We start from the raw sequence: 22,341 nt of genomic DNA on the forward strand, positions 1-22,341 counted from the left end.
AGTTCAGACGCTGCCGTAGGGATGGTCCACGGCACCCCGGGTCTTTACCAAGGTAATGGCCGAAATGATATCCCTTCGAAGGAAGGGAATTTTAGTTATCCCTTACTTGGACGATTCCCTGATAAGGGTAAGATCCACGGAACAGTTGGAAGTCGGTGTAGCACTATCTCAGGTAGTGTTGCGGCAGCACGATTGGATTCTCAATATTCCAAAATCGCAGTGTCTTCTGTTTCCTAGGGATGTTCCTGGACACAGTCCAGAAAAAAGGTGTTTCTCCCGGAAGAGAAAGCCAGGGAGTTATCCGAGCTAGTCAGGAACCTCCTAAAACCGAACCAAGTCTCAGTGCATCAATGCACAAGGGTTCTGGGTAAAAATGGTGGCTTCCTACGAAGCAATCCCATTCGTTAGATTCCACGCAAGAACTTTCCAGTGGAACCTACTGGACAAATGGTCCGGGTCGCATTTTCAGATGCATCAGCGGATAACCCTGTCACCAAGGACAAGGGTATCCATCATGTGGTGGTTGCAGAGTGCTCATCTTCTAGAGGGCCGCAGATTCGGCATTCAGGACTGGGTCCTAGTGACCACGGATGCCAGCCTGCGAGGCTGGGGAGCAGTCACACAGGGAAGGAATATCCAGGGCTTAGGGTCAAGCCTGGATACATCACTTCACATAAATATCCTGAAGCTAAGGGCCATTTACAATGCTCTAAGCTTAGCAAGACCTCTGCTTCAAGGTCAGCCGGTGTTGATCCAGTCGGACAACATCATGGCAGTCACCAACGTAAACAGACAGGGTGGCACAAGAAGCAGGAGGGCAATGGCAGAAGCTGCAGGGATTCTTCGCTGGGCGGAAAATCATGTGATAGCACTGTCAACAGTATTCATTCCGGGAGTGGACAACTGGGAAGCAGACTTCCTCAGCACGACCTCCACCCGGGAGAGTGGGGACTTCACCCAGAAGTCGTCCACATGATTAAAAAACTCGACAGGTATTGCGCCAGGTCAAGAGACCCTCAGGCAATAGTTGTAGACGCTCTGGTAACACCGTGGGTGTACCAGTCAGTGTATGTGTTCCCTCCTCTGCCTCTCATACCCAAGGTACTGAGATTGATAAGATGGAGAGGAGAAAGCACTATATTCGTGGCTCCGGATGGGCCAAGAAGGACTTGGTAACCGGAACTTCAAGAGATGCTCACGGAGGATCCGTGGCCTCTACCTCTAAGAAGGGACCTGCTCCAGCAAGGACCTTGTCTGTTCCAAGACTTACCGCGGCTGCGTTTGACGGCATGGCGGTTGAACGCCGGATCCTGAAGGAAAAAAGGCATTCCGGATGAAGTCATCCCTATCCTGATCAAAGCCAGGAAGGATGTAACCGCAAAAACATTATCACCGCAATTGGCGAAAATATGTTGCGTGGTGCGAGGCCAGTAAGGCCCGACGGAGGAAATTCAACTGGGTCTATTCCTACATTTCCTGCAAACAGGAGTGTCTATGGGCCTGAAATTGGGGTCCATTAAGGTTCAAATTTCGGCCCTGTCAATTTTCTTCCAAAAAGAACTAGCTTCAGTCCCTGAAGTTCAGACGTTTGTAAAAGGGGTACTGCATATACAGCCTCCTTTTGTGCCTCCAGTGGCACTTTGGGATCTCAATGTAGTTTTGGGTTCCAAAAGTCACATTGGTTTGAACCACTTAAATCTGTGGAGTTAAAATATCTCACATGGAAAGTGGTCATGCTGTTGGCCCTGGCCTGGGCCAGGCGCGTGTCAGAATTGGCGGCTTTATCCTGAAAAAGCCCTTATCTGATTTTCCATTCGGACAGGGCGGAATTGAGGACTCGTCCTCAGTTTCTCCCCAAGGTGGTTTCAGCGTCTCACCTGAACCAACCTATTGGTGGTGCCTGCGGCTACTAGGGACTTGGAGGCCTCCAAGTTGCTAGACGTTGTCAGTGCCCTGAAAATATATGTTTCCAGGACGGCTGGAGTCAGGAAATCTGACTCGCTGTTTATCCTGTGTGCACCCAACAAGCTGGGTGCTCCTGCTTCTAAGCAGACTATTGCTCGTTGGATTTGTAGTACAATTCAGCTTGCACATTCTGTGGCAGGCCTGCCACAGCCAAAAATCTGTAAATGCCCACTCCACAAGGAAGGTGGGCTCATCTTGGGCGGCTGCCCGAGGGGTCTCGGCTTTACAACTTTGCCGAGCAGCTACTTGGTCAGGAGCAAATACGTTTGTAAAATTCTACAAAATTGATATCCTGGCTGAGGAGGACCTGGAGTTCTCTCATTTGGTGCTGCAGAGTCATCCGCACTCTCCCGCCCGTTTGGGAGCTTTGGTATAATCCCCATGGTCCTTACGGAGTCCCCAGCATCCACTTAGGACGTTAGAGAAAATAAGAATTTACTTACCAATAATTCTATTTCTCATAGTCCGTAGTGGATGCTGGGCGCCCATCCCAAGTGCGGATTGTCTGCAATACTTGTACATAGTTATTGTTACAAAAATCGGGTTATTATTGTTGTGAGCCATCTTTCAGAGGCTCCTCTGTTATCATGCTGTTAACTGGGTTCAGATCACAGGTTATACGGTGTGATTGGTGTGGCTGGTATGAGTCTTACCCGGGATTCAAAATCCTTCCTTATTGTGTGCGCTCGTCCGGGCACAGTATCCTAACTGAGGCTTGGAGGAGGGTCATGGGGGGAGGAGCCAGTGCACACCAGATAGTCCTAAAGCTTTCTTTAGATGTGCCCAGTCTCCTGCGGAGCCGCTATTCCCCATGGTCCTTACGGAGTCCCCAGCATCCACTACGGACTATGAGAAATAGAATTATCGGTAAGTAAATTCTTATTTTCATGATTGTGATTCAGGACTGTCCCACCAAAATAGGGAGAGTTGGGATATAAGCTGAGAGGTTTCACTAGTTCTTAGGGGGTTATTCCGACCCTTTCGCATGCAGCGGTTCTTCGCTGCTGTGCGAACGGGTCGGAACTGTTTATGCGTGGCGACTGCAGTGCACACACGCATCGTTGCCCAGGGTCAGCCGTCGCCGGGCAACGACCAGAAGAGAGAAGAAAGTGATCGCTAGCGCGATCGCAAGAAGACTGACAGCGGGGAGACGTTCTGGGGCGGATACTCAGCGTTTTTCCGGGCGTGGAGATCCGAATGCAGGCGTGTCCAGGCGTTTGGAGGGCGGATGTCTGATGTCAATCCCGGGACCTTCATCGCTGGACCAGTCGCACAGGGTAAGTAAGTCTGACCCTGGTCTTGTATTGCAGGAAACTTTTTTAGCATAGCAGGGCTGCACGAGCGAACGCAGCCCTGCTATGCTAAAATACACTCCCCCATAGGTGGCGTCAAGTTGATCGCACGAGCAGCAAAAAGTTGCTACGTGCGATCAACTCGGAATGAGGGCCTTAATTTCTCGTGACTTGATAGACTGTGTCTTTGTGAATAACTGGTTCAGCCCACAAAATGACTGTATAGGCAACAAATTCACTTTACCTTATGTAAGAATTTCTTCATGTAGATTTTGTAAATGCAAGTGTTCCAAAAATCTATATATTGCGTGTAAACTAATAATAATAATAATAATAATAATAATAATAATATGACTGGCAAGTATACATTATATTTAGTTTGCAATTGCATTGTATACAAGTAGTTTATAGTGCCCTTATTTTGTTGTTGTTGGGGTGGAGCAATTATGAATTAAACAAGAGCAAACAGTCGATTGACAGTTGAAATATCTTTCCAGGAAAGTTCCATGAATAATGAATGCACTTATCAAGCTCACAGTTTTCTGGGAAGAAATGGGAAGTAAACATTTTCATTAACTATTGATTAGAAGACTCTTTATATCCAGGCCAGTTACAGCATGACTTGTTTTTTAACCCTGTGTTTTTGTTTTTTTCAGTAGTCTAAGACAGTTTGAGGATGTTGACATAGTGCCTGTCGACAGTTTAAATAATGTTGTAGTGTCAACCTAATAAATGTCAACATGGTTACTGTTGACCATTCGACTGAATGCCGTGGTTAATTAGAGTACTTCTCTAGGTGATATAACTGGAGCAACTTTAGTTAGCAGAACTAAACTTAAAATATGGAAACAATTTATTTAAAACTTGATGTATGAAGCATCGATTTATATATACAATAACATAAAGGTTCTAGTGGAGATGAGCAGAATTCCCATTAAATATTGCAGTTGCTCTATATTGTTATACATGCCACCCCTTGGATTGATGTTAATGTTCACAGATGTAACCCAACCAAATTTATTTGACCATCATGGTTGCATTTCATGAATTTTGAATTCAATTAAATTAAAAAATCATATCCTGCAGTATGGTGACACAAGAGCAGAAGTGGAGGATTGTATCTAAACAGGGGTAGGTTGTAAACTTAAATTGGCCCTGGCAAAATTCTGAAAGTGACCTAATGTAGGCAAAACTAAATAAACTGTAGGTGGATTCAACACAAAAATAGGCAAGGTCAGCATATTAGCCCTAGGCACATCCGTGGTTGGAAAGGCCAATGTAACATGCAATGGTGTCACAGTAATGTTAGGTAGGGATAACTAACAACTGGGTACTTGTAGGCAGAGCAGACACAAGTAGTCGCAACAGTGGGAGGAGTACACACATTGGTTAAGTGACTAATGCAGCTAACTCAAGTAGCAGGGAGTGTAATGTGATACAGGTTGAGTATCCCTTATCCAAAATGCTTGGGACCAGAGGTATTTTGGATATTGGATTTTTACGTATTTTGGAATAATTGCATACTATAATGAGATATCATGGTGATGGGGCCTAAATCTAAGCACAGAATGCATTTATGTTTCATATACACCTTATACACACACAGCCTGAGGGTCATTTTAGCCAATATTTTTTATAACTTTGTACATTAAACAAAGTGTGTGTACATTCACACAATTCATTTATGTTTCATATACACCTTATACACACAGCCTGAAGGTCATTTAATACAATATTTTTAATAACTTTGTGTATTAAACAAAGTTTGTGTACATTGAGTAATCAAAAAACAAAGGTTTCACTATCTCACTCTCACTCAAAAAAGTCAGTGTTTCGGAATATTCCGTATTTCGGAATATTTGGATATGGGATACTCAACCTGTAGTAGGAAGTCACTGTTGGTTCACAGCATACCTCCCAACATTCTGACCCAGTATATAGGGACCATGTGCCCGCCAAATGCATACGTGCCCAAAAAGGAGGCGTGGCCACAGCTGTCGGTAGCATGGTCTCGCTCTGCTGAAGGGGGCATCCCCCCTTTTTAATCACTTTGGAGGCATGGCCAGCACTCCCTGAGCTGCTGGGCTACCTGCAGGCTCACTTTCCTGTACTCTTAGGTGCACATGGCATCTAATCAGTGATCACCTGCTGCTTTGCTGTGCAGTGCAGTGGTGATCCAATGCTCCCCAACCTACCCCCCACACTCCGGACACTGTGGCCAGAGGGTGGAACAGAGGGAAAATGTCCGAAAAATGGGACTGTCCTGCTAGAATCGGGACGGTTGGGAGGTACTGTATGGATATAGCACTGTGTTCTTATAACTAGTTTCATTTTTATTTAGAATGCCTACCATGTGCATTTCACTATTTCTGTCTGATGCTGTTGCCTCAATAAACCTGTCCAAAGTGCATCAGTGCCCTGCTACAGCACTGATTTGATTTTAGTTGCCTGTGGAGCCAAATTGGCATAGAAGTTTGTAAGAGTGAATGCCCACTGCTGTCACCTCCATCCCACTGAGTATGTCTTTAGTGCAGCCATTGGACGCGCCATCAAAATTTGCACCAGCCCCAAGTTAGTGGCAGATTTTCCATTAGTATTGTTTCCAATGTGGGAGATTAAGTGTCTAGCATGCCCATAACAGTACAATTCTGTGCATCTGATGACACACCTTTCAGTCACCGCACAGGAATGGCCAATACATTACTAATACACTACAACGTCTCTCTCAATCAGTACTGCGACTGTGTGAACACCATAGAGGGCACTGGACAAGTTTTTAGGGATTTTTGCACATGTGCATCCCCAATTTACGTGAACATCGGCATTGTGTGGGACTCCTGATTCCTTTTACTCCTTTGTGGAAATTTATGTGTATGATTAAATAAGCTTGGTAAAATACATTTTCAGTCAGATGGAAGGTTTGCTTTAGGATAGGTTAGAGCCAGAACATGGGGGCATGTAACTAAACAGCTGTTGCCGGGTAGCGATATATAGAGGCATCGCAATGTTGCAGTGTCTCAGGCTTATCCTAGGAAGAGGAGCTGCAAACTTGAAAAAAAAAGACCAAAATGGAGGCAAAGCATGTTTTGACACCTAGGCCCACCACAGTAGGCCTCATGTACACTCAGATATAACACTAATTTGTAAAACATAAATAATTGCTACTCAGTTTTAGAAGGGGTAGGCTGCTCATATGTTTATTAATGTTGATTTTAAAAAAAGTCAGCATTTTTTGCAGGCCAACATGAATGTTCAGAACTTTGTTAAACACCAGGAAACTTGCATACTGGCTCAACTGTGTAATTGGTCTTTGCCTCCACAGCATAATCCTTGGGTCAACCTGGAAAGTGTACTCCTATCAGAATACATCTTGGCAGATCTGATATGGGGGCTAATTCAGGTTGGATCACAGTGTGCGATCCAACTGGAATTTTTGCTGAAAAGATGCGAGCACCGCAATTTCTGATTGTTCAACTGGGGGAGGCTCCGGTCAGCATGCTGGGCGGCCTTGCCCTGCAATGGGCGGCCCACAGCATGCAATACAAAGGATAGCAAATTCTGCTGATTAGCAGAATCTGCTATCCAACCTGAATTAGCCCCATGGTCCACTAAGCATATACAACTGCTCACTTCTCAAGCCACCTCTTCCAGACTACAAATATTGAAAGTATGGGAAACTGTAGTTTGTCACTACCTCCATTACCCACTACTTATCTATACCTGCTCTCCTGCTCTGGCTAAATTAATCCCAGACCTCAAGCTCACCCAGGGATAGATAAGGGGCACATGGGCCTGGAGCTAAAAATGATTAAGTGCCTACTGAGAGAAGATGAGGAGCTGTGATCAGAACAGTAAGAGTGGCCAGCACAATGTGGAAGTGTACATGATCCCCTACACTCTCAGCCCCATTGTCTACCTAAATATGTAGAACTAGAAACATTGCATCACTTTTTTAAGGGAAAATAGAAATACAATTGTTATACTTGAAAGCCAAACATGTTGCCAGCTGGTCATCAACATGCCATCTAATAATCAATTTTAGAAAAGATTCCTCACCTCCCATGAAATTACAGTATATTGAAAATGCAACATGCTTTTGTGATGGAGACTGCCTATACCCCTTATACATCCTATGCATCTTCTCCTGTGGACACATGGTTTATTTGGCATGAATATGCGAGGGAGACAGTGCTGCTCCCTCTCAGCTTTCTGCCGATGCTATATATATATATATATATATATATATATAGCTATGGTTACATTCCTGCTATCCCTGCCATGTAACCATATCTATACTGATATTCATCAGTTAATTTTCTAAGCTTTTTTCTTCTTCATTAGGGGACTATATTTTAACCAAATAATTAAAAGGTAATTTTTATATCTCCATAATATCACAGACACACTTGTTTATTATATACCCCATTTTTTCTAAAGAGTGCGCCAAACAAAAAAGTCTTCTCTCTTCTCTTTTGTTGTACTGTAAGATATATATTGACATTTTGGTACACCACCAGCAGTGAAAATAGGGACAGTTTAGTCACACCATCTCATGAATGCTGGTTCTTTCTCTACCAGTGCAGAGTTACCCCCAAATTTCCAAAATGAACAATATGCCATGGGTTTTTATATTTCCAACTCAGCATGCTGGGTTTTGCCTTTGATAAAATTGTTGTTTTAAAAGCCCTAGAAAAATCATTTAACTTCATTCAGTTAAAAATTGTCGCCCAATAAATCAGGCCCGAAATGTGATGTAGGTTCAAATAATGTATAGTCATATCTGGCAAGTGGGACATTTTGAAATATATTTTGTACTTTAATTTACGCACACTTGTATTATTATTATTATTATTATTATTTTGCAGGCTACAAAGAGGAACTTCGCACAGCAATAAAAAATTTAATGTCTCCAAACACCACCGAGACTAAATTTATGTTATACAATGAGGGAAGAGACAATATTTTTTGTCCAATTGTGACACTACATCCAGAAACTCTAGCAAAATGTGCTTTTAATGCTACGCTTCCTCTAGTGATAATAGTTCATGGATGGTCGGTATGTATTTCATGCTTTGTTTATATTATAGTGAACATATTGTTTATTAGGCCCATTTGACTATTATATTTCTGTCAGCCTTCAAAATAAAAACACAAGTACAAGTAGGAGATAAGTGGGTAGGGCTAAAGCTGGATACATATTAGACGATGTGTACCCAGCATGACATTGGTGGCGATGCAACCCAGCAGGGTATGCCAGCATCGGCAAGTGCATGCACACTTGCCGATGCCAGAAGTGACGGAGTGAGGGGCAAGTAATGCTGCAGTCGGCAGTATGATGTCACCAGATTGAGCTGCATGCAGGTCTGACGGGCAATGTTGCTGACGACCTGTGGGGTGTGCATCATCAGCGACATAGTGGGTACACACTGGACGATTTGAACAATTTGACGCTCTGATCCAAATCATTTAAAAAAACGTCTAATGTGTGCCCAGCCTAAGACAGCTAGTCAGAGCATTAGAAAGTTTACAGCAGTCCAGAGTATTTCAGATTATGAGATTCCTGGATATGCTACATGGCATATGCAAGTACACACTGGTGATGATGATGATGATGATGATGATGATGATGATGATGATGATAATAATGATGATGATTATAGCTTGTCATAAAACTTCAGATATGGAGGCATATTCATCTTGAGATGTGCGTAGTTCTTTTTGTTACAACTCTGCATCATCCACTATGTCTCCAATCATAGCCTGCTTGACCAGAAAGAAAAATGTACTTACTATCATAAGTAAGACCTGCAGTAAGTAAGAATTTATATCATACATTTTCTGCACTGCTGCAAGCAATGTCTATGTATTGTAACTGGAGTAGCACATGAATGGTCAGACTCAAACCTCATGAAGTTCAATATTCTTTATTATTTTGTAATTTTTTATTTCAAGTACTTAACCAGGTAAGGGGAAACTAACTGCAATATTTAAGAACAGTGGAGCAAGAAAATATTAATAAAATAAAAATATCACATTCTATGTTATTCAATACAATCATACATATACTGAAAGTAATCTCCAGTATACAGTATTCTATATGTGTAACGATTGCACAGAATCTATCATCTTGTAAGGCTTATTGTGTCAAGCATGGTTTTGTTTTTTGTTTTTTTGCTTTGATTTGCATTTGTTACCCCTCTTTCCCCTCTATTTTGTGTCTGCCCCTGCTGTCCAACCTACCTATTCATTAATCAGTATACTGAAAGGCAAGCTATACAATTTTCTTTAAGCGGTATTACACTCCACTGACTACATGTTGCTCTAAGCCACAGAAGCTGAATAAAACACAGTTAATAAATCAGTTCAAGTGTAGTCTACAGTTGTCAGCTTGGCAGTTACCGAAACCCTCTCAGTTACTGTAACAGTGATGATGGAGCAAACAGGGAGAGATAGAATCATGGACAAACCAGGAATACGCTGTACAGGAGGAGAGCAGTCATGATTGCCAAGCCCTCTATTAGAGCTCTCCCCCCCCTCTCTCATATGGTTATGGTATAGTAGCGGCAGTGAAAAGGTCGACAGTGTCTAGGTCAGTGGTAGCCAACCCTGGTCTTCGAGAGCTACCAACAGTTCATGTTTTCCAGCTCACCAAGCAGGTGCACAGGTGCAGTCATTACTCACTGACACATTTTAAAAGAGCCACAGTTGGAGCTAATTACTTCACTTGTATATCTGTTGGGAGACATGTAAAACGTGAACTGTTGGTAGTTCTCGAGGACCAGGGTTGGCTACCACTGGTCTAGGTCAACACCAAATGGTCGACGTGCACAAGGTCAACATTGGCAAAAGGTCAACACAAGCAAAATGTCGACATATAAATGGTTGACACATGAAAAAGTCGACACAATATTTTTGGGTGTCAATTTGTAGATTTTAGCACATGAAAGCCCAATTAGTGTATCACTCCACTTTCAATGCTTCGGGCAGGGTGCCTCGCTCCGCTACCACTGCGCTCAGCACAGATTACCATTCCCAATCATAGTCCACGTGGCAGTATGACAAAGTTGACAAAAATGCAAAAAAACTTGGGTTGACAATAACCTGTGTCAGTCATTGTCATGTTTAAACCTGTCAACCATTTGACCATGTTGACCATAGGCATGTTGAGTATTTACTGGATACTGTCTCATCCTAGTGAGTACAGAATGAAACGACCGCCTACTAACTTTATTATTGTTATTCTCATAAAATGCACCTTTATCTTGTTCCATCCTTCATCACACTGTATAGCCCCGCATATGATATCATCTGATTGGATGTGCAGCACTGCCAACCAGCTTTTGTATGTGACCTGCTAGATGATCTAGACAATTTGTTGTTCCAATATGGCAAATCGCCCTGATACCGTTCTAGTGTGTACCCACCCTAAGTCTTCCAGCCAATCCACAAGTTGTACTTTGGGTTACATTTGTAAGCAATTTTTTTTCTTTGGAACAAATTTGTACTTAAAAATACTTTGTAAATAAAATAAGCTACAAAGAGAAATTGATTATGGAAATAAGTTGCTCTGAAAAGAGATATAACAGTTATTGAGTTACTCTTTTGTTTAACTAATTGGGACATTCATAAATCAGGCTGGTAACAGAGCAATTCCCAGTTCTGCTGATGGTTTGGTCACAGGATCGGGGAAATCCAAAATCCAACATGCTGTATTCAGTAGATTCCACAATGGATTGCCGATCATCAATATCTACTGTTCAGTGTTTTTGATCGTGACTCAGATGTATGGCCCGCATAATATTAAACTAACATTACAAACAATGGGGGAGACTTAACATAGCTTGGAGAGAGATAAAGTACTAGCCAATCAGCTGCTGGCATTTTGCAGAGTTTGTGAAATATGACAGTTAGGAGCTCATTGGTTGATAGTTTATCCCTCTCCTCTTTTTCTCTCTACAAGCTTTAATAAATCTCCCTTCAATTTTTTTTTTTCATAATGTTTTTAAAGGCTATTTCAATGGCTTTCACTATATGACATATATTTAGCAAACCACAAATGTACCATTTACACAGTGTATCATTATATAAGACTCAAAAAAAATAATACTATACACTTATATTTAGTCATGGCACAACAAGTTCTTCATTTTATAGTCCATATTGAAATCTATACAACTGAATATTTTATTTACTCTGACTGTTTTCTTATGCTTGATTTTAGCTTGATGGAACTATGGAACCTTGGGCCCAGAAGATGGCATCTGCTTTTAAATCCAGTAATAAGCAAATTAATGTTATCATTGTTGATTGGGTAATCTCCGCCCATTCACTTTACCCAGTTGCAGTCCAAAATGCTCGACTTATCGGTCTACAGATAGCCGAATTTCTGGAATGGCTTGAGGTAACCTGAACATAGTCTGGGAAAATTTTCAGCATTGCAAATTCACAAATAAATCTAATAGTTTATTTACAACTGGAAAAGAAAGTTGAACAGCTGCTCTGAGCTCCCTTTTATGTTTACTTACGGTGTTAGTTTTTTGGGAATGTGACCAGGACTATGGGGCATATTTATGACAATCCGCATCTCAGATGCAGATGGGATGTGATAAATTCACCCAAATTTGCATTGCGATAATTGAATACATAGCATGGATATATATTAATTATGGCACGCAGAGACAGAGCTTGGGAGAAAGCACTGTCCCAGCAAACCCTCTTTTTTTTTAATGAAAAATACCATGAGAGTGTAACCAATCTGCCACCGGCTACCGTAACCCTTCCCCCACTGCCCAACCAGTGCATCCCCACCACACAGCTTACACTTACCTGCACCCAGAAATGGTGCTTGGTGAACTGCCCGGTGAGTTCCGGTGATCTCTGTAGTGACCCCTGTGATCAGTAAAGTGAAAAGAGATGCCAGCACTTTCAGCATCTCATTTCACTTTAACGATCAGATGACCGGGGTCACAGCAGCAGCACAGGAACAGATGACCAGAGCTCACCGAACACCGGTCCCTAGGTGCAGGTAAGTAGTACTTTTTCTTCTTCTTTTTTTTACATAGTGATCAGCCTGTGTGTCTATCAAACACACATGGCTGATCACAGGAGCCAGGTCTGTGCCAGCAGGTAGAGAAGGCTGTGCAGGAGGAGGGGAATCAGAGGGAAGCCCTAATAACGTCATTTGAAGACAGCATTATCCTAACAGGGCTTCCTTTAGTTTTTTTCAAAATTGGATTGTAGTAAATCTGAAGCAGATTGTATTTACAAGTATGGGAAATGCGATCTGGATACTGAAAAAAAAATCAATATTAAGGGCTTGGAGGAGAATTTAGTGAATTCTCCTCCAATTGCCCTTTTGTACATTTAGGTGATAATAAAATAATGTGAAAAGTATGTGAAAACACCCTTTTTTACATAATTTTACTAAAAATAATATTGATAAATAATTTGCGGGCTGTATAAGACTGGACAAATCTGTATGCACATACAAACAAGTGAGGTCAGGCTCCCAGCGCTGATCCCAATAATAGAAATGGAATATTCAAGTATTAAAAGACAAATTACCAACACCGCATTAGGGATTGTTTCAGGAGGTTCCCAAAAAGTGTCTCTCTTTCCTTATAGACTGACACTTACTTTTTAACCCTTTGAAACGTTCATCAAAAGGTATCTTTTTAACGTCCCTGGTTTCTTCAATAAAGCTCCTGCTGTCAGTACCTGACTTAGCACTTCGGCGGTGGTATAAACACCATGGAGATATGAAATGGAAAAGTTCCCAGCAGGGATGTTTTAATATATACAAATGGTAACAAATATGTTAAAATGTAACAAGTCCTGTTAAAACATAATAACAGATGGGGAGGATCGTACCCGCTGTTAGGTGAGGCTGTGCGCTGTCACTGAGAAGATGCGGAATATCTCAGCGTGCTGTTCTGGCAACAGCCTCAGGCATGCAAGCGGGTAATGTACTCCTCACGTCTCAATCCAAGTCCTGCTGATCCAAAGGCGCTGTAAAAAAGGATAAAACTTTTTGTAAAATCTGTATGCATGATTTGTGTTTTACAAAATAGAGAAAATTGTTCACCATTCTTCAAGGTGCTAGCAAATAGACCATAACTAGGTCTGAAAATCATGAATCACAAGAAAACTGTGCTTTACTGTGCAATGAGGAGGCGGCTAAGATGAGCTTCCAAGTGTAGATTTTCACGAGGGTAACATATTGAAACATTTTGGGTCTCAAGTAATAGCCTACGCATGTGCTATTCAATTGGGCCCTTCAAGTCGATCAAGAGGGGTCTCTTCTTTAAACCAAAATGGACCTATGGGAGTAATAAATAAATAAATATTGCATCTTAACAGTTATTTATAGAGTGCACACATATTATGCAGTGCATTACAGAGAATATTTGGCTATTCACATCAGTCCCTGACCCAGTAGAGCTTACAATCTATATTCCCTGCCACATGTACACACATATGTACTAGGGTTATTTTTTTATCAGAAGCCAGTTAACCTAACAATATATTTTTGTACTGTGGGGGGAAGCAGGAGCATCTGGAGGAACCAATGCAAACACAGGAAAAACATAGAAACTCGGCACAGGAAGAGTCTTGTATGGGATTTAGATTTAATTATCATTAAAATGATGGGTTCAGTTAAAAGATGATGGGAATTTATGTAGCCTCAAACTTCTAATGGAATTGTTACATGGGTTTTGCCAGACACAAAAATGCAAATTTGAATGCATTCTATGTATTTTTATACATTCTATTTATTTCTGCTGCAGGGTACACTGGGTTCCACAGGGAATAACATCGGGGTGTAGAGTAGGATCTTGAACCGAGGCACCAACAGGCTAAAAGCTTTGACTATTCCCAGAATGCATAGCGCTGCCTACTCTATAACCCCGCCTCCGTGCACAGGAACTCAGTTTTGTAGTTGGTGCCATGCAGTGCAGGCATACAACAGGTGGGCTGCTCCAGCAGCCCTCAGAAGAGCTTTCTTAAGTGAAACTTGAAGACTTCAAGGGCTCCATCACCACCCCCAGCGGCGCTGTATACTCCCGCACCCCGGTTGCCGGGTACTTACAGCGGAGGCTCCGGTTTGCTTTGGTCAGTCACACACCCCGCCGCAGCTCTCCAGGATCGCGTGGCTGCAGGGCTGTTTCTTGGGGCAGGCGAGCAGTGCAACCGCACAGGGCGCCCGCCGTGTCACTAACTGTGGCTCCCTGCTTCCCCCTCCTATTTCTCCCCGAGTAACCCGCTCGGGGGGCGGAGTTTCACTGAATGACGCGGTTGCATCGTTACGTCACGACGCAACCCCGTCACTCCGCGAAACTCCCCCCTCCCGAGCGGAGTACAGAGGGGGATCCAAGTTAGGAAGAGGGAAAGGCCGGCGCGAGGAGCGACTGGTGAGGCGGGCCGAAGAGTGGTAATCGCCTCTGTAAGTATTCTCTCTCTCTCTCTCTCTCTCTCAATGTGTAAAATGGAGACACTTGCCGTAATGTGTGAAATGGGGACTTTTGCCTGCCGTAGTGTGGGGATTTAATGTATCAAGGGCATTGCGGTGTGTGGCATAATATGGTGCAGGGGCATTACTGTGTGGGGCTTAATATGGTAGAATTTTTTTTTCCTGTGGTGGTCGTGATCTGTTGGAACAGGGTCAAAAACTGGATTGTGAGGTAGTGTTTTCAGACGAGGCCATGCCCATTTAAATGAGGCCACACCCATTTAGATGAGGCCATGCCCCCTTGCCGGGTGCGCGCACAAGTTTTTTTTATTATCTAGGTGTGTGTGGGGGGGGGGGCACATTTTTTTATGTCATGAGGGGGCGCATTTTTAAATCTCGCACTGGGAGCCAAATTGGCTAGAAACAGCCCTGCGTGGCCGCACTCAGGGAGGAGGTAAGAGGGTCCCCCAGGCGGGACCCGCTGGAAACCGTGATCCGGCGCGGCCGGTGGGAGGCGGGCCGCGCGCTGGCGTGAACACTGTGGTAGTATAGGGACCCCACTAGATCACCAGGGCAAGGGCACTGGTTGGTTTTACTAAAAACTGTTTTCTACATGGCCCGCAGTACCCGGTGGTGAAGTCCAGCAAGGGGATAAGGCTTTGACCTGTAGCCCCTCCCCCAGCCCAAGGACGCCATTTAGAGTAAATGTTCCCACCCTGGAGTTGCATCTCTCTTTCTCCCTCACTCCCTGTCAGCGTTTGGGTGCCATTTCTAGCAAGCTGAGCTGATCCTGGGACTGTTTGGGCAAATCCTCCTCTGTAAAGCCGCCTGCATGTCAGCGCTGTGCATTATACAGGACACTTAAGTATTCTACATGTCTGCTGACAGTGTTAGTTAAGAAACAGTGCATTTAGGGGGTCATTCCGAGTTGATCGCTTGCTAGTTTTAGCAGCCATGCAAACGCTATGCCGCCGCCCACTGGGGAGTGTATTTTAGCTTAGCAGAAGTGCGAACGCATGTGCAGCTGTGCTCTGCAAAAACAGTTTGTGCAGTTTCTGAGTAGCTCTGAACCTACTCAGCGCTTGCGATCACTTCAGCCTATTCGTGTCCTGATTTGACATTATACACCCGCACAGCGAACGCCCAGCCATGCCTGCGTTTTTTCAGACATGCCTGCGTTTTTGCAAACACTCCCTGAAAACGGTCAGTTGACACCCAGTTACGCCCCCTTTCTGTCAATCTTCTAGCGGCCGCCAGTGCGAAGAAAAACTTCGCTAGAACCTGAGCACAACCACAAAGGGCTTTGTACCCTTACGTCGCACGTGTGCAATGCGGGGCATACGCATGCGCAGAAATGTCATTTTTTCACCTGATCCCTGCGCTGCAAAAATCAGCAGCGAGCGATCAACTTGGAATGACCCCCTTAGTCAGGGTTATATAGTACAAGTACCCTCTGATATACATCCAGTCTTTACTGTGCATTGATATATCTATTGAGTGTATAGCTATACTTAGTATTACTTTGTATTGCTAGTCCAGTGCAGTTTTATTGCATGTCATAATTTCTGCATTGTACAATGTGACTATGTGAGTGTGCATATAGCTGCTGCGTGACCTCCATTTTGTGTATTTCACTCAGATTGCTATCCCTATATTCTGTAACCTGAGGGGGCTAAGTGCGTCAGGGTTATCATTTAATATAGGTGTTTCACAGTATATGCTTATTGTGTATTTTTCTCTGTGATTTTTAGTCACCATATACCTCTTGAATTCTCTGTTTGTGCTGATACACTGCACAGGGGGTTCTTGTCAGGTATTGAGCTGCTGATATTGTACTGGGTTGCCTTGAATTGAGCTTTCAGATATGTCAGCTACAAGAGGCGATGGAGCTGTGGCTGATCCCACATTGCGTGGTTGTGACGCTGCAGACACGTTAGAGGAAAACATAGCAGGATTGGGTTCAGGTTCTGGGGGTTCCTTACCCCCCATTGGGACCGTAGCAACGGGGGTCCAAAATGACACAACCTTGGGCTACTTTCTCCACGTTATTAAGTACGCTGGTAACTAAACTTACACCCCCTATGGGAGCTCCTGTGCCGGTACAACCGCTTATGGTCCCTGCGGTTAATCCGCCATGGGCAGATCAACTATCCACTCAGTTACAGCAGTTGAACCAATCACTGACTAAACAGAAATCTAACCCTCACTCGCCTAAGACCAAGGGGTCCTCTAAGCGGGCCATTACATCCTCACAATCCACCCACGTCCCAGACACCTCGTCTGATGAGGATGGCGTATATACTGACCCCACAGACACTGATCCAGATACTTCTGATGGGGAATCTGTTTCACAGGTGGATGTTCCTGACTTATTGGAGACGTACATAAATCATCAAGGCGGCACTCGAAGCCGCATGGCAATGAGGGAAGCACGGATTTTTCAGTGGGCAGAACGCCATCTGCCAGCCATATCGGCAGTGTTCATTCCGAGGGTCCTAAACTGGGAAGCGGACTTCCTCAGTCGCCAAGACGTACACGCCAGAGAGTGGAGCCTCCACCCAGAAGTATTTCAACTTCTCGTGGACAAGTGGGGCCTCCCAGATGTGGACCTGATGGTGTCTCGACACAATCACAAGGTTCCAGTTTTCAGAGCAAGGACAAGGGATCCTCAAGCAGCATTCGTGGATGCACTGGCAATTCCATGGAACTTTCAGCTGCCATACGTGTTCCCTCCGGTGTTACTCCTGCCCAGAGCAATAAGGAAGTTCAAACAAGAAGGAGGAATCCTACTTTTGATCGTTCCCGCGTGGCCCAGATGGCATTGGTTCTCAGACATTCAGGGTCTCTTGATAGAGCGTCCCCTTCTACTTCTGCAGCGCCCAGATCTCCTTGTTCAGGGCCCCTGTGTATATCAGGATTTAGACTGGTTGGCTTGAAGATGCCGTTCTGAGGGCCAAAGGATTTTCTGAGGTATTCAAACCATGTTGAAGGCCCAGAAACCGGCTTCACCTCGGATTTATCTTAGAGTCTGAAATTCTTACTTTGCTTGATGCGCCACTAACAATCATGACACTTACAAGTTTAGTACGGCCAAACTTTTGGCCTATCTGCAACAGGGCCTGGACTTGGGCCTTCGTCTGGCTTCCATCAAGGTTCATATTTCTGCCTTGTCGGTTTGGTTTCAGAGGAAAATTGTGACTTTACCTGATGTTCATACATTCACTCAGGGTGTGTTGCGGATTCAACCTCCTTAAGTCCCACCTGTGGCTCCTTGGGACCTGTCAGTGGTTCTGGAGGCGTTGCAAGGGTCTCCATTTGAGCCTCTTAAATCTGCAGAACTTAAGTGGCTTTCTCTTAAGGTATTGTTTCTGCTGGCTATTGCCTCTGCTAGACAGGTGTCGGATTTGGGTGCCTTGTCTTGTAGGTCCCCCTATCTGATTTTTTACCGTGACCAGGCGGTTCTTAGAACACGTCCCGGGTACCTTGCCTAAGGTGGTGTCTTCTTTTCACCTTAATCAGGAGATTGTGGTTCCGGCCTTTGCCTGTCCTGAATTGTCTTCCAAAGAGCGGTCTTTGGATGTGGTACGGGCTCTCTGTATCTATGTGAGCTGCCTCCATTCGGAAGTCTGATTCTCTCTTTGTACTGTTTGGTTTTCACAAACGTGGCTGGCCTGCTCACAAGCAGACCCTGGCCACATGGATTAGAATGGTGATTGCACATACATATGTACAGGCTGGTCGTCCAGTTCCTGCGACTATCAAGGCCCATTCTACTCGGTCTGTTGGACCTTCTTGGGCGGCCCGCCGTGGTGCAACCCTTGAACAATTGTGCAAGGCGGCTACATGGTCCTCAGTGAACATGTTCATAAGGTTCTATGCCTTTGATACGTACGCCTCCCAGGATGCTTCCTTTGGACGCAGGGTTCTTGTGCCCACTACAGTGCATCCCTTCCCATGAGGAACTGCTTTAGGACATCCCCGATGTTATTCCCTGTGGAACCCAGTGTACCCCGCAGCAGAAAATGAGATTTATGGTAAGAACTTACCGTTGTTAAATCTCTTTCTGCGAGATACACTGGGTTCCACAGGGCACCCACCCTGACGCTTCTTTGGGTTGGTATGGCATTAGCCGCTGACACCTTCTCCTGTCGTGAGAATGTGGTGTATGTGGCTACTAACGGTTGTCGTATCTTTTACCTGCTACTGCATTGGACTGGTTAACAAAAACTGAGCTCCTGTGCACGGTTGCAGGGTTATAGAGGAGGCAGCGCTATGCATTCTGGGAACAGTCAAAGCTTTTAGTCTGTTGGTGCCTCAGATCAAGATCCTACTCTACACCCCGATGTTATTCCCTGTGGAACCCAGTGTACCCCGCAGCAGAAATAAATAGAATGTATAAAAATACATAGAATGCATTCAAATTTGCATTTTTGTGTCTGGCAAAACCCGTGTAACAATTCCATTAGAAGTTTGAGGCTACATAAATTCCCCTCATGTTTTAACTGAACCCATAATTTTAATGATAATTAAATCTAAATCCCATACAAGACTCTTCCTGTGCCGAGTTTCTATGTTTTTCCTGTGTTTGCATTGGTTTCCTCCAGATGCTCCTGCTTCCCCCCACAGTACAAAAATATATTGTTAGGTTAACTGGCTTCTGATAAAAAATAACCCTAGTACATATGTGTGTACATGTGGCAGGGAATATAGATTGTAAGCTCTACTGGGTCAGGGACTGATGTGAATAGCCAAATATTCTCTGTAATGCACTGCATAATAACTGTTAAGATGCAATATTTATTTATTTATTACCCCCATAGGTCCATTTTGGTTTAAAGAAGAGCCCCCTCTTGATCGACTTGAAGGGCCCAATTGAATAGCACATGCGTAGGCTATTACTTGAGACCCAAAATGTTTCAATATGTTACCCTCGTGAAAATCTACACTTGGAATCTCATCTTAGCCGCCTCCTCATTGCACAGTAAAGCACAGTTTTCTTGTGACTCATGATTTTCAGACCTAGTTATGGTCTATTTGCTAGCACCTTGAAGAATGGTGTACAATTTTCTCTATTTTGTAAAACACAAATCATGCATACAGATTTGTCCACCCGCATCCCGCAAATTATTTATCAATATTATTTTTAGTAAAATTATGTAAAAAAGGGTGTTTTCACATACTTTTCACATTATTTTATTATCACCTAAATGTACAAAAGGGCAATTGGAGGAGAATACACTAAATTCTCCTCCAAGCCCTTAATATTGATTTTTTTTTTAGTATCCAGATCGCATTTCCCATACTTGTAAATACAATCTGCTTCAGATTTACTACAATCCAATTTTGAAAAAAACTGGAGGTAGCCCTGTTAGGATAACGCTGTCTTCAAATGATGTTATTAGGGCTTCCCTCTGGTTCCCCTCCTCATGCACAGCCTTCTCTACCTGCTGGCACAGACCTGGCTCCTGTGATCAGCCATGTGTGTCTGATAGACACACAGGCTGATCACTATGTAAAAAAAAAGAAGAAGAAAAAGTACTACTTACCTGCACCTAGGGACCGGTGTTTGGTGAGCTCTGGTCATCTGTTCCTGTGCTGCTGCTGTGACCCCGGTCATCTGATCGTTAAAGTGAGATGAGATGCTGCAGAAAGAGATTTAACAACGGTAAATTCTTACCATAAATCTCGTTTTTTAGTTAATACTACATGTAGTAATGTAATAATGGTTAGTAAGTGTTCCACAGTGAAGTGTTGTAGCAGAATCAGTTACGATGGTTACTGTATATAGACGGGATCCGGTCTGAAGGTCTACAATGTTTAGGTCGAACACTATAGGCCGACAGTCACTAGGTCGACAGGGTTTGAAGGTCGACAGGGTTTCTAGGTCGACATGTGCTAGGTCGACAGGTCAAAAGGTCGATGTGAGTTTTTCAAATTGTTTTCTTTTTTTGAACTCTTTCATACTTAACGATCCATGGGATTACGATTGGAACGGTAATCTGTGCCTAGCAAAGCGGTAGCGGAGCGATGCATCTTATGCAAGGGGACACGGTGCACTAATTCGGTTTCCCGGACACCAAAAAAAAAAACAACAACAACTCATGTCGACCTTTTGACCTGTCGACCTAGCACGTAGACCTAGAACCCCTGTCGACCTTCCAACCCTGTCTACCTATAGCGGTCGACCTAGACACTGTCGATTTGATGATCCACATCCATATAGACTATTACACATTGTGTTTGTTTCCAATATTAGACAGCAATATGCAGTCACACAAACAGATGTGAGAGAGCCTTTAGCAGAAGAGCCATGGTTGAGACTATGACGAGTAACAGCCAGAGCCAGGATATTAGTATATAAGGGCAGAGCTGGAATAAGACCCATTGGGCACTAAGGGGGTAATTCCAAGTTGATCGCAGCAGGAATTCTGTTAGCAATTGGGCAAAACCATGGGGGTAATTCCAAGTTGATCGCAGCAGGATTTTTGATAGCAATTGGGCAAAACCATGTGCACTGCAGGGGAGGCAGATATATCATGTGCAGAGAGAGTTAGATTTGGGTGGGGTGTGTTCAGTCTGCAATCTAATTTGCAGTGTAAAAATAAAGCAGCCAGTATTTACCCTGCACAGAAATAAAATAACCCACCCAAATCTAACTCTTTCTGCACATGTTATATCTGTCTCCCCTGCAGTGCACATGGTTTTGCCCAATTGCTATCAAAAATCCTGCTGCGATCAACTTGGAATTACCCCCCATGTGCACTGCAGGGGAGGCAGATATAACATGTGCAGAGAGAGTTAGAGTTGGGTGTGGCGTGTTCAATCTGCAATCTAATTTGCAGTGTAAAAATAAAGCAGCCAGTATTTACCCTGCACAGAAATAAATAACCCACCCAAATCTAACTCTCTCTGCAAATGTTATATCTGCCACACCTGCAGTGCACATGGTTTTGCCCAACTGCTAAAAAATTTCCTGCTGCGATCAACTAGGAATTACCCCCTAAGATCACTGATGGTGATCATAGCAATCATCAGCATTAGCTGGATTAAAAACAGGGCCACAGAGGTAGTTGTCCAGGGACCCCCACACACAGGGGGCATACTAAACTACACCAGCAGCATATGGGGCACAATGGAATGTGTGAACTTGGGTTTCTGTGTGGCATAAGGTGAACTGGGGGCACTACAATGTCTTCAACAGATATGTGATCCTAGAAATATTTACATTTTAAAACATTTCCAGCATATCATATTGACAGGGATGGTGCAAGCTTTCTAGACACCCTATGCAATTTTATACAATATCGCACCTGCTGCCCTGCTACTCACATACATAATTGACTTCTTTAAATATATTAGGAGAGAGCAACAGGCAGCGCTGGCTGCATCACAGCATCTGACATGTCATGTGACCATCAGTACTGTATATGGCCAGCCTGCCCCAGACCTGAGAGAGGAGATTTGCAGGGGCAAATGGGGTCATTCCGAGTTGATCGCTAGCTGCTGTTGTTTGCAGTGCAGCGATCAGGCTAAAAATCGGCATTTCTGCACATGCGTATGCACCGCAATGCGCACGCGCGACGTACGGGTACAAAGGCCGTTGTGGTTTTGCACAGGTTCTAGCAATGGTTTCTT

General features: G+C 43.9%; 1 protein-coding gene across 1 annotated transcript in view; it reads left to right on the forward strand.

The window, feature by feature from the left end:
* The window catches only part of LIPC (lipase C, hepatic type), a 305,507-nt gene that overhangs the window by 181,851 nt on the left and 101,315 nt on the right, over window positions 1-22,341 (forward strand). The window contains exons 4-5 of the mRNA XM_063926172.1: window positions 8,123-8,313; window positions 11,479-11,658. Of these exons, the coding sequence (XP_063782242.1) occupies window positions 8,123-8,313; window positions 11,479-11,658 (371 nt within the window). The remainder of the gene's footprint in view (window positions 1-8,122; window positions 8,314-11,478; window positions 11,659-22,341) is intronic.

This window comes from Pseudophryne corroboree, chromosome 6, assembly GCF_028390025.1.
Source record: "Pseudophryne corroboree isolate aPseCor3 chromosome 6, aPseCor3.hap2, whole genome shotgun sequence".
Classification (NCBI taxonomy): domain Eukaryota; kingdom Metazoa; phylum Chordata; class Amphibia; order Anura; family Myobatrachidae; genus Pseudophryne; species Pseudophryne corroboree.